General features: G+C 43.6%; 1 protein-coding gene across 3 annotated transcripts; it reads right to left on the reverse strand.

The window, feature by feature from the left end:
• Positions 1 to 386: 386 nt before the first annotated feature.
• On the reverse strand, positions 387 to 11,880 carry mios (missing oocyte, meiosis regulator, homolog). 3 transcript variants are annotated; one of them, XM_080427368.1, is made up of 12 exons: positions 11,822 to 11,880; positions 10,350 to 11,235; positions 9,703 to 10,196; positions 8,676 to 8,770; positions 8,071 to 8,325; positions 5,926 to 6,095; positions 4,838 to 4,903; positions 4,496 to 4,654; positions 4,198 to 4,350; positions 2,568 to 2,772; positions 2,187 to 2,316; positions 387 to 1,993 (listed from the first exon to the last, which is right to left on the reverse strand). In XM_080427368.1, the coding sequence occupies exons 2-12, from the start codon at positions 11,166 to 11,168 to the stop codon at positions 1,903 to 1,905; spliced, it is 2,637 nt and encodes an 878-aa protein (XP_080283494.1). In that variant the 5' UTR covers positions 11,169 to 11,235; positions 11,822 to 11,880; the 3' UTR covers positions 387 to 1,902. The 3 variants fall into 3 exon arrangements, with proteins under 3 accessions (XP_080283494.1, XP_080283495.1, XP_080283493.1); XM_080427369.1 differs by having other exon boundaries at positions 2,187 to 2,310; positions 10,350 to 11,209; positions 11,822 to 11,877; XM_080427367.1 differs by having other exon boundaries at positions 10,350 to 11,209; positions 11,822 to 11,877.
• Between the last annotated feature and the right edge of the window lie 373 nt (positions 11,881 to 12,253).

Below are 12,253 nucleotides of genomic sequence, written 5' to 3' on the forward strand. Positions count from 1 at the left end.
CCATTGGTCTAGCGAGGTCTGTGGATTGTACTTTCAGCCAATCACTGAAGTGATGCGTTTTGAGAACTGACAAAAGTTTCTCTTGAAAATGTCTTCTTTAAACCTTGCAAAATATGTCACAATAACAAAGTTATTGTGCAAATTCTCCCCCCAAGATAATTAGCATGAAATATGTAGTCAACTTGCCCTTATGCCTTATTACACTTCCTGTACTTCTCATTTTTGGTTCTGGTGGTGTTTGAGTTCTATTAGTAAAACAAAAGTGAAGATTAAAGATGAAGATGCCCAGAGAATGATTTAAATCACATTTTCTTTTAATCTATAAATGATAACAAAATAAAATATCCCATTCAGTGGCACTATGCTTAGTCACTAAAAATGTATTTATTTTCAAAAGCAAACTTAGGAAAGACCATTTCCTCATTTTGCTCCCATAAACAGATGAAGCAAGAGTATATCTTCGTTATCACAACGTACAATTTGTCAATTTCTCGAACCTGCTCCAATATAGTTTACAAAAGAGCAGCAGGCCTACAAAACCCTGGTGAAAGCAGCATACAGTAGCTCCCATGCCCCATCCAGCAGCCTCCATGACTAAGTGATTTAGTTAGCTCTGGTGCAGCCCCCCACGCCCCCCACCCCTACCCACTTACAATGCGTCCCCGGGTTCAAGCTGGAGCATAAGAGGGTGGTAAAGAATGAGAAAATACATTTACAATGCAGCTTACACACAGCCGGCTCCTCGGACGGCACCCTTCTTTGGACTGATGTGTGGTATGCATATTCTGGGTGCAATTTGGGCACCCGAGAAAGTGAAGGCGAGAAAGAGAGAGAGGCTCTGTGTGTGTGTGTCGTGTGTGTGTGTGTGTGTGTGTGTGTGTACATGGGGGAGTGGGGGCACGCAGGCTCAGCATGTCTGTTCCCTCACCCTAAAGCCTGATTCATACTTCATCGCACGGCGGTGTCGCTGGCCAAAACTAGCAGACCTACAAGCCCACAGTGCTTTGCGGATGCGACGCGTCGTGGGCTTGTAGGTCTGCTGTTTTCGGCGTGCGACACCGTCGTGCGACGGAGCTTAAATTAGGCTTCAGTCAATGGTGTGTTCCGGCAGCTGAGGTTCTTTATGAGAAGAACAATCTGGAGGGTCTTGTCGGAGTGCCGAGCAGCTGCTGTTTTCTAGGGGGGCCTCTTTCATGGACCACAGGCCTGGAGAGGGGAGGTGAATACAGACTCCCAACCTCACCCCCCCACCTCCCACTCTCTCTCTCGAACACACCACTACGTTCTCTACCTCCTCCTCTTGCACCATCCTTCCACACACTGCCCAATGCCTTTATGAGGTTTCTGAAGATCCTTTAGTAACCCCCAAAACACACACTTTAAAAGGAAAAAAAAAACAGCTAAAATAAAAATGAGATAATATTGTATTGGCGCATGAAATATGAGTATATATTTTTAATACATCATAATACAAATCATCCTGATTCAGGTAGATCATCAGAAGAGGTTGGTTGCAGCCCAACCTCTTGTTGTGCACCTGAGCAAATCAAGAATCAAGAAGGTTTATTAAGTGGGATCTCACATTGTCATTTGCAGGGTTGATTAGCTACATTTGCTCCCTTTCCTTCATGGATTAGGTTAGTAATAACATGAGACACATCAGAATTCAGAAACACACCCTGCCTCCCTTCTTGTGATGAAACATGTTACATTCACTTACGGTTATAACTTATTGAAAAAGAAAAGAAGAAAATAAATCACTCAGCAGCATATATCCAGAAAAGGACTCCATCTGAACCCTTTGTCCCTGTCCCTGTTCTAGCCGAGTTGAGGTGCTGTGACCTTAGCCTGGGTGGGATTCTTTTGCTGGTGTTTAAGCTTTTAGAGGGGATACCTCCATCTTTAGCTGCTGTCCGAAGGCACCAGGTTCCCTGTTGTGTCCAGTTGCATGCACTTACACGTGCAGGCCGACACTGGGCACTCCGAGTGGTCTCTGTAGAGGACAGGTGAAAGTCAACCACACAACCAGTAACAATGTATTGTTACTTGTATTGTGTTAACACAATAGGACATAAAGTGGTTGCTCATGTCCTGACCCAAGCACTGACAAACCTAGCTATAAGTGAATTCACAGATCTGACAAGATTATCTGACTGGATTACACTGATATTTTGTTGGGTACTAACCTGAACCAGCTGAGCATATGGCCAGCATGGCCGCCATGTCGACAGTTATGGCACCAGGTAAACCAGTTGTTGAACTGGGCCAGTTTGTTCTCCCTGGTAAGGTCCACCTTCTCATCGGTCTTCGCTGTGCCTTGCAGAAGAAAAGGATTTGATCACTAAGTCTATATAAACAAGCAATGTCATTATACTCTCTGGAGCCCATCAACTTTTGTACACAGCGCCATTGTAATAAGGAAAATGGCTTGCCCAGTGCCCACTACGCTCAGGTATGCAATAACCTCTCACTGCAGATAAAAGTGAGTATGGCTCCCCACACCAGTTAATTAATGCTGTTATCCACTTAAGAATGATGCCGAGATGCATGTGTGCACATTAACTCACCTGGGCAGTTGGACACGGGTGTGCCCATGTTCATAAGGCAGAGGGCACAGCGTGGCAGGGGTTTCCTGCAGCCAGGGCAGCTGGTGACCTTTGACTTCGTGGGCGAACCACTGACGCCATACTGGCTGAAGCCACGGCCTTGATGAGGCATGGCTGAGCAACTGTAGGAGATGGACTTCCCACAGAAATTACAGCTCACAAACACCTGGCCGCCGCAGGAGAGACAATACAAAGGTCAGCTGATAAGAACAAGTGAAATGAAGGTAGAGCAAGCTGGCTGGCATTTGCCAGCTGTCTTTTTCGTCATATGGGCTTTATGATGGGCCAGCTGTCTCTTTCGTCATGAAGGTTTTATGATGAACGTGTTGCATAATAAATTATGTCATATTGTAAGCAGTCTGACAAGTAAAAGTCTAGCTATATACCTGAACGAACCGAATAGATATTGAGTTGGCAATCTCCTCAAAGCATGAAGGTCAGTTATGTTTCATTCAGTGCCACTACTTGGAAATCGACTGTGATTTATGTTGATGACTATACTATGATTGTAAAAAAATAAAAAGATTAATTTAAAGGACGACTTCACCAATTTTCAACCTATCTTCATATAATAGGCCCTCACTAATGCTCATGATAAAATGGTAAAAAAAAAATGTACTTGGTCTGTGTCTCATAGGAGGATTGTGGACAGTCCAAAAAATGGGTGAAGTCGTCCTTTAACACATTCCATGCCAGACGTTAATCTCATAATGTACTCACCAGTGCCAACGTGTTATTGTTGTTTTTTTGTTTTTTTCACGTCGCCATAGATCTTGTTAAAATCCTTAAGATTGAGCTGTGCACTGTCTGTTTACATCGGCGAGATCTCACTGAATCTACCAGTGAAAACCACATGTCAAACGGAGCTCCATGGTTGTAGTTAGAGCGGATTACGTTAAACAGTGATATGCGAGGAGAAAAAACTACAGGAAGAGAATTGAGTTTCAGTTTCGTCATTAGAACGAGGGCCGACGTGATCGGCAAAACCGGATCCCAAATAATTCTGTTTCCGGTCTTCAAACCGGAACCGGAAATGGATAAAAAAAAATCCGAAAGTGCACCTGGGGGGGGATCTACGCGAACCGGCGGTTCGCGTAGATCTACGCGATTGGCACGCTGCGGCTTTAAATAGGTTTGCGTAGATCTACGCGATTGGCATTCAATGTGTTAAGAGAAGCAGATGTTGATTTTGCAAATATCTCTTGGCATGAAAGCCAGCAATGTCTCAATTCCCTGTGCTTATGTTCATGGAATGCACACTTTTCCAAGAAACTGATTTCAAACTAACTACAATTCAGCAGACACTTTTATCCAGAGCGAATACACGTGGGAGATTGGAATATTAAGCAGAGAGTAAAGTAGGCATGAACTCACAAGGTAAATAGTCACATAAGGCAAGTGCAGTAATAATAATGTAGTCAGTGCCTCAAAGAAACTAGGATACCAGGTAAACACTGAACCCTAGCATCCGTCTAAAGTAAACAATGTGCTGTCTAAATAACATTCTTAATATTCGTTTTCAAGAAAAAATTAATCTAAATAAAAAACAAAAAATAAATGAATGAATACAACAGAAATTCTCTACTGTTACCTGTGCAAGGGGTTTAGAACTAGGGTCCAGCTTGCCCCTATGGATGTCAAACTCAGCTCGTTTGTGCCAGAATCTCCATGCATCTAGTATGTTGCGGTAGTTCTCAATCCAGCACTGGACCCTAGGGTCCTTCACAACCTCACCTGGGGAACCCTGGAGAGAGAAATACTCAGATTAGACTACGGTATATAGCTTGTGGATACCTTGTGCACATCTGTTCTTTTCTCGGGTGCGGTGAAAAGAGAAATGATCATCGGCAAGCCTACAATGTCAAAGGTAGCCTGTGTGTATTCACTACCATGAGCATACAGAAGCTGGCCGTCTGGACATCACCAGTACGGTCCACGTAGCTCTCCATCAGGTCCACACCATCTTTAGTCAGCCCTGTGAGCAGGATGCCTTCCAGGTTGCCTGCCTCCTTCATGTCATTGGTCAGCTTGTCAATGTAACGGGGTAGCTGTGAGGAAAGTATCAAATAGAAATTCAAACCATGTCCATACAGCGCACATCAAATTAACTTCTGACTACTATTTACTTGTCTTAACAATTTTGACTATTACAATTACATCAAGCAAAAGTGATGTAATTGTAATACACAGCCAGGTCATTATCTACTTCTGTTATTAATAAAGGTTATTACCTGTGTGTCATTGAGGAACATACAAGCAAAGGCAACTCGGTCCCGCACTGCAACACTGCTTTCATACTAAGATCAGAGAGAACAATGTTACAAATATGTAATGTGCACAATAATGTTCATTGCATTTGGATTTATCTTGTATGCCACTTAAAACTCACTGAGGACCTCTAGGGGATTTAAGCCTAAATGTCCTGTGTTCTAACTAACTTCACAAGGCTTTGACCAGGGATGGAAATGATTACCAAATAGGTCAAATTTGATTACATTTGTTTTTGGTTAAGTGTATTCTACAAAAGTACATGTCAATGCCCTGCAGGTACTGTTTTATGAGGTTATAGAGCGCAGAAATCCTGATGTCACTTTGGTTATCCTCTGGGCAGAATGTTTTTTTTTTTTTTTTTTTTTTAATAATTTTTATCCCACGATTTTGTAACCCATATTTTTTCACCCAGTGCCAATTGCCTATGTAATCCTGGGCGCTACTCTCCCTCTGCCAACCTAGGGAGAGCCCAAGCTGAAGCTCATGCCTCCTTCAATGCATGAGGAGCAAGCAGGCCGCTTCTTATCACCCGACAGGGGGGAGGTTCCCTGGTTAGACGTAGCGCGTGGAAGGAACACGTTATTCCAACCAGTTCCTTTCCCCTCCATCAGGCGCCCTGGCTGACCAGGGGGAGGCAGTATAGTGACCAGGATTACTGCATGTTTTTGTGAGGGTATTAACTACCCTAGGAGACACGGGGAGAACATGCAAACTCCACACAGAAAGGCCCTTTCACCAACCCCACCTAGGGTATGGGCACTGATGACGCGGAGGAGAGAACACGCCCCCAGCGCCCACAGCGTCCCCGGCGGGAATTGAACCCAGGACCTTCTAGCTGTGAGGCGACAGCGCTACCGACTGCGCCACCGTGCCCCTTGAATTTTTTCTTTTCAGTGAAATATCCCATTTTCAAAATGTCCCAATATTCTCATATTATTCTGAGACTCCAAAGCATTCCATGCCTTTCCTTCTGTTTGGACCGGGATAGATGTAAAAATTACTCTAAATGCATTTTACCGCAGCACTATGTTTCCCTCTCATACAGTACCAGAACTCCATCGTAGGCCCCAGACTCGCTGGTGAGGAAGGCGAACATGACACAGAGGTAGGGGTTTTTGAGCTGCAGCCTAAGTGAACTGCACATCTCTCTCCATAGGGAGCTCTTCTCGTCCGTGTAGCCGGATAGTGCCATGGCCACAACATTCAGGTTCAGGTCACCTATGGCCGGGGAGGTGTTGAGTTGTTAGTGGAGACTGGAAACATAGCAAGGGATTGGAAAGCCAAGTAGGGAGCAGTGTTTCTAAATTCCTTAAAACTAGATTTTCTTTTAAAGATAGAAGGTATGCATCTGAGCAGTTTAAAACTGTTTAAAACTAATGCATAATTTAAACAGTAATCCACACACTGAATTACTCCCTCATATCCTTACTTATCCTTTCTTATTCAATATGTTGTTACTATTGACACCTGTTGAGTCAGAGAGCCTAGTGGAAGAGTACCACTATACTACGATGCCATTATTGTGTTACGTAAATAAGACAGGAATTGCACACAACGTACTGTTGACACTCCATATCTAATGAATCAACCCATCAGTCATGCTCAGGAGATGCTCATTAGAGCCTCTTGCAGAAAAACTTGTGACCTACATTTGAAGCTTCCTCTGTGAAGCTGTGTAAACAAAAGGCTTTTCATTTTCACCTCTACAGAGTACATCCTACAACTGTTACATAATCAAAGACGTAAAGCAAATAGTTAATACACTCTCTTACAATATAATTCATGAAATTCTGAGTGCCTTACATCCAAAATTCAGTCTGGTTGTACCATCAAATTTATCCCACTGCTTTGCAAACATCTACTCTACAAAGAAACACAGTAATACAATAAAAATCTGCTCCTGTTAAGTGGAACGGGAGCAGGTTCTTTTTTTATTAAGTGATAGGTCAAAGTCAAAGAGAAAGGAAAAGTCTTGCACACTGAAAGTACAGTACCAAATTGTTATCTTTTCATGTCTTTTACTGCACTTACAAAAGCACAAAAGTATATCATATTGTTGACCATTGCAGCATTTATACAGCCTGGCACATGTCTAGTTGTCCAGAAGAGGGTCTGTCTGTCCACAGCTAATCGAGCAAACCGCTGGACTGGTCAGTGCCAAAGGAAGTCAATACCAGGATATTTTTCACATATTGTGAAAAATGTTTTGTGTGTGAATATTTTCACACAAAAGTTGTATCTGATTTCATAATCTCAGATCCACCGTCCCACCATCCCTGCATATTTGGACAAGACTGACTCATCAATCCACAGTAAAGACACGCCATTATTAGACACCGTCTTGTTATCCTGCCCGCAGGAATGTGTGCAGGCTATTGTAATCACTCCTGTCTTGTATCTGTTTGTGTGTCTACAGATACAAGACAGGAGTGAAAATAACTTCAGATAGAACAAATAGGTTGGTTTTCATGAAACATGGGGGAATGATCAGTAAGCTAAGGTTAAATCAGTACTCCACTAGGCTGAACACCTGTACTTCGGCATATGAGATTGAGCAATAAGCATGTTTGTTTTTTCTTCTTTTTTTTGGAGGGTATCCAACAACATAATTATGATTCGTTATGGTTTTCATTTCATTGTATTTTTTTTAATATATTGTGTTATATACATCATGGCTTTTCCTTTCCTTTAATGTCTATGCGAACCCGGGGGTCTGGTGAAGGGGTTAAGAAGCGGCCTGGGTTGTTTTGCAACCACAGGACCGCCAGATCAGAGGAAGAGACTGTTACTATTGCTAGCAGGCAAACTATAGAGTACATGAATGCATTAATGACCACTGATGGACAATCTATGTACTGAAAAGATACACTGCTGTATGCTACTGTGGGATTTTGTGTGAACTGTTTGCCATACACAGTGATGTAATGTCTCTCCCCTCTGAAAAGAAAAAGTTGGTCACAAAAGAAAGTAGAGATTTAAAAAAAATAGATTAACTTTTGGTTTGACAAAATGGCACAATCAGTCACATCTCACGAACTGAAATGAATGAATCGATAAATCAACCGATGAATCTATCGATCAATGAACCAATCAACCAACTAAAAGGTGTATGCTATTATGCACAAAGACATTTCTGTTAAACTGTGCGGGTATGGCATTGTCACATTTCCCAGCAAATTGTGCCATTACCCACCCTTTTCAGCAGTGGCTCCCTTGTTGAGGATTTGGATAGCACGGCGGATGTCCAGGTTGAAGAGGGCCACGGCCGCCGCCCGCTGCCAGTCACCGTCCTGCTCCAGGCTGCGCAGAAAGGGCTCCACGTCAATGTCGGGCCCCCGGCTGATCCAGCCGCACAGCCGCAGGGCCAGGCTGCGCTCCTCACTGAGGTAGCGCGGCACGTCCGTCTGGCGGTCTGAGCCACTCCAGCACCTGCGATTCTCAGTCGTTCCTGGGTGGAACAGGAAGACAAGTGGGGGTCGATTCATCCGTTGTCCTCAGCTTCACATTCATATTGCTTTATTCTGCTTTAAAATTTATTTTATTTATATATATAACATTTATATATTTTTTTTTTAATCTTAACTGTGCAGTTTTTTATTATGCTGCACTGCTGATGAGCCCCAACCCAACATTCTTATCTCTTGCTGTACTTTCCTAAGCTGCCCATCTTGCATCTGATAAACGAGTAAAAAAGGTTTTACAGATATTTCTTTAGTAACTGCATCTCATATGTGGCTTTTCTTATGCATTATTGTGCATTATCAGGCTTCACACCACTGATGCATCTAAATTTCTTACCTGAGCTGGTCTTTACAATATTCTTAATGCCGGAGTAGACAAGGGACTGTTTGTTCCCCTGTAGCTTCAGCTCCATGTCCTCTGTGCACTGCTTCATATGTGATACTTACATAGGAAATGTAACAGTCATTGCAGAAGAGCAGCACAATTACATCTACAAGAGCAGCACAAGATATGTAATAAAACGAGCTACAGCTCAATTGCTCAACTTCATACTAGGGTCAAGGGAGGGAGGGAGGGAAATGTTTTTCCTTCCCCAATGGTCACAATGGCTATGATATATATCTAGATGATTTCACTTTTCTACCAGCTAGATTTTTTGGGAAAATATACCCCAACAAGAGCAGCTTAACTCATTCACTGCCAAAATAAGCGCCCAAAAAGCCCAGACTGCCAGGATTTTGCGATTTTCTTACCTTGTAGTCACAGTATGATCGATCCCCTGATGGTTGCTAATGACAGAGGGATTCACTATGCTTCCGTGAAAAAAAAAAAAAGGTCATCGCGATTCCTTTTCGCTTGTTATACCCAGTTGAAAATAGCATGTTTCGCTCAAAAATACAGGAGCAGAGATTCAGAATATTTCCATAATATTTTAACCAGGAAGTGAATGGAGCAGTAAATCTTTGGATCTCCTGGTTCTGTGTAAAAAAAATGGGGGGGGGGGGGGGAATTGTATTAAAAAAATTATATAGACGTCAAAAGACGCCATTGGCGGTGTGGGCATACAAAAATCTCCATATATGCCTATATATGGGAAAATTTGGCTCTGGACAACCGCCTATACAACCGACTCGATGCCGATGTCGGTAATTTCTCAAGATAAGTTAACTACAGGTCACACAGACAGACACACATACACACAGAGATTTTGCGCATGTATAGTACGATTCTCAAACATATCTTTTAGCCTGGCCTCTATAAAGCTAAATTGAATTTGTGTAATATACTATATTGTGTGTTGTGTCAACAACAGTATCACCATCCTGCAAAAGAATCTGTCACCACCATTTGTCTTTAGTAAAGGATATAATACAGGTCGTACCACAAGGATTTGAGCTGAGAATCCTGCCCTCCAGCTAGCAGGTGATTCTTCCACACCTGGATGGTATCGTGGCCATACCTGCATTGGGCCCTCTGCCTCATCTTAGTGGCTATGTCTTTCTCAATCATGCTCTCCGCCCCCTCTGGGCAATCCTCGGAACAGTCGTACAGGTGCCTGCCACAGGCCCACATGAGCGACGTGGTGGAACTCCACGCCAGCGAGATGCGCTCGAACACGGTAAAGTCAGTCATGACTCGGTTGGCGGCGGACACCACCACCATGCGGTTCTGGGAGGAGGGGTGCCAGGCGAAGCTGCCGATCTGGCTCTCGCAGGGCTGCACGCTGCGTTCAATGATAGTTGGCTCCGTCTCATCGCCGATAGGCGTGGGCGTGTGCTGCATGTCGTACAAGCGGATGATGTTGCTGTCCCGCGTCAGCGTGGCCAGTAGGCCTGTGCGGGTGGGACACCAAGCAACCTGAGAATCCAGAGCAAGAAATTATTAAGACTCTTTATGGGAGAGCAAATCTCAGCTTTAGACAATCAATAGAGGGATGTCATGGTACCGTTATTCTGGTCAGTTTGAACATGTTGTACATTGTCTTGATAATAAAACACATCAAAACGTTACCTTTGTTAGTGGCTTGGGCTGCTCGGTGAGCGTGAGCACGGGCTTCTCAAACTTCCTCAGGTCCCAGATGGCCACCTGGCCTTCAAAGAACGAGGCCACGCGGTCATGGAAGTGCGGGTCCACCGTAACTCCCTGGATGGCCTTAGTGTTGACGAACGTCTTCTGGCTGGTGTTCCTCAGGTCAAAGATGGCCAGGTTACGGTGCATACCAGCCAACAGCAGCTTCTGATCACGAGGTAGCCAGCAGAGGGACAGGCAGGCATCATTCTGTCCGAGCTCATACAGCGGTTTGGTAACCACCATGCCCGAGTCCATATCCACAGAGGACAGGCGGATCTTCTCAGCAGTAACACTTGCCTCTGGAGAGAACTTACTACTAATATCCCATATGAGAACAGAGAAGTCCGCTCTGTGTTTGTCTAGCCCAGCAGCCAGCCAATTGCTGTCCACGGGATTCCAGGCTAAAGTGTTGCACTGACGGGCGTGTTTAGGCACAAACTCTTTCCCCATAAGCTCTTTGCATTTAGAGTTGTGGCTCTGGCCCAGGCTGGTGAGCACAACCCTACCATTGGCTTGACCGACAGCTAACAGGCACTCAGGCTCGTGCTTTGGATACCAGGCCACACATTTCATATAAGGCGTGTCAGAGTTAATGGCTAGTAAGGTAGCAGCGGTTTCCTCAGAGAGTGGCAGAGTGCCCACCTTGGTTTCAGCACTGCCCACCGGTCCAATGCGGTAGAGCCCCAGCTCAGAGTCACAGATGACATAACGGTCAGGGTGGTGGGGAGACCACAAAATGTCCGGTTTTGAACCACTCATGATTCAAACGTTGACAGGTTATCTTCAGTGGAATCTTCTTTCTATAAGGGTAAACATCATTTGTAACCTGATGATGCGACGCATAATGAGTACATCATTGCAATGACGTTTCAGAACAGGCTACTATATGTACATCTAATAGCATGCACCAAAAATAGGGGGAAAAAAGGTCTATACTAATACTTCTTTGTTGCTATCGTGTCTTTGACTGTTCAAAAATAGCAGATATACAAGCTCATAGCGCGGCACTCTCGGTGCCGCGCTATGAGCTTGTAGATCTGCTATTTTTTGGAAAAATGTGTGCAAATCTTTGAATATATACACATGTTTTAAAGCTGGTCATCTAAGTGTCTGAAAACAACAAAACATTAACAAATACTTGCTTAGACAGAAATCGCGTATTTTACTGAATACAAAGATAGATAGGCTATACACTTAAGTTAGGTTCCAGATTGGAAGTTTATAGGCAGGCTAACTTGTGCTGCTAGCGCTAACAAGTGAAAGGACAAGCTAAAAACATCAGTGGTCAGCAATAGCGTTAATCACCTAGCCATGGAGAACACAGCCTCGGTCAAATTGAATGCTTGACGATATTGTCGCAGTTTAAGTATTAGAAGTTAATAGTAATAAGTGTGAGATATTGTCCTACTTACAGCTTGTGATACACATGTTGACGACCGAGGTAACCGCTGAGCTCCACTGGTTGTTGTGTGTTCCACCAAAACATGTCCGTGGGGCGAAGGAGACTGACAAATATTCGATGGTTCCTGTTACGCACAGATACACTTGAAATCAGTGGTGTAAAGCAACTAAGTACATTTACTCAAGTACTGTACTTAAGTACAATTTGTTGGGTATTTCTTTTTTACTTTACTGGAGTATTTCCAATTTTTCAGTACTTTTATTTCTACTCCAGTACATCTCAGAGGAACATATTGTACTTTTACTCCACTACAATTATTTGAAAACTAGTTACTAGTTACTTTGTAGAGTTGGATTATTATTACAAAACATACATTAACCACTTCAGCCCTATATACATGTTGGCCATTTGAAAATAGCCGATCTACAAGCTCACATATATC

This window comes from Gymnoscopelus braueri (assembly GCF_963280865.1).
Source record: "Gymnoscopelus braueri genome assembly, chromosome: 4".
In the NCBI taxonomy this organism is placed as follows: Eukaryota; Metazoa; Chordata; class Actinopteri; order Myctophiformes; family Myctophidae; genus Gymnoscopelus; species Gymnoscopelus braueri.

Coding starts and splice junctions, on each gene's coding strand:
- mios (XM_080427368.1), bottom strand. CDS start 11,168: ATGAGTGGTTCAAAACCGGACATTTTGTGGTCTCCCCACCACCCTGAC. Junction 8,771..9,702: donor TGGTACGACCTGTATTATAT/CCTTTACTAAAG, acceptor AGTATCACATAT/GAAGCAGTGCACAGAGGACA. Junction 6,096..8,070: donor GGGAGCCACTGCTGAAAAGG/GTGGGTAATGGC, acceptor CCCCGGCCATAG/GTGACCTGAACCTGAATGTT.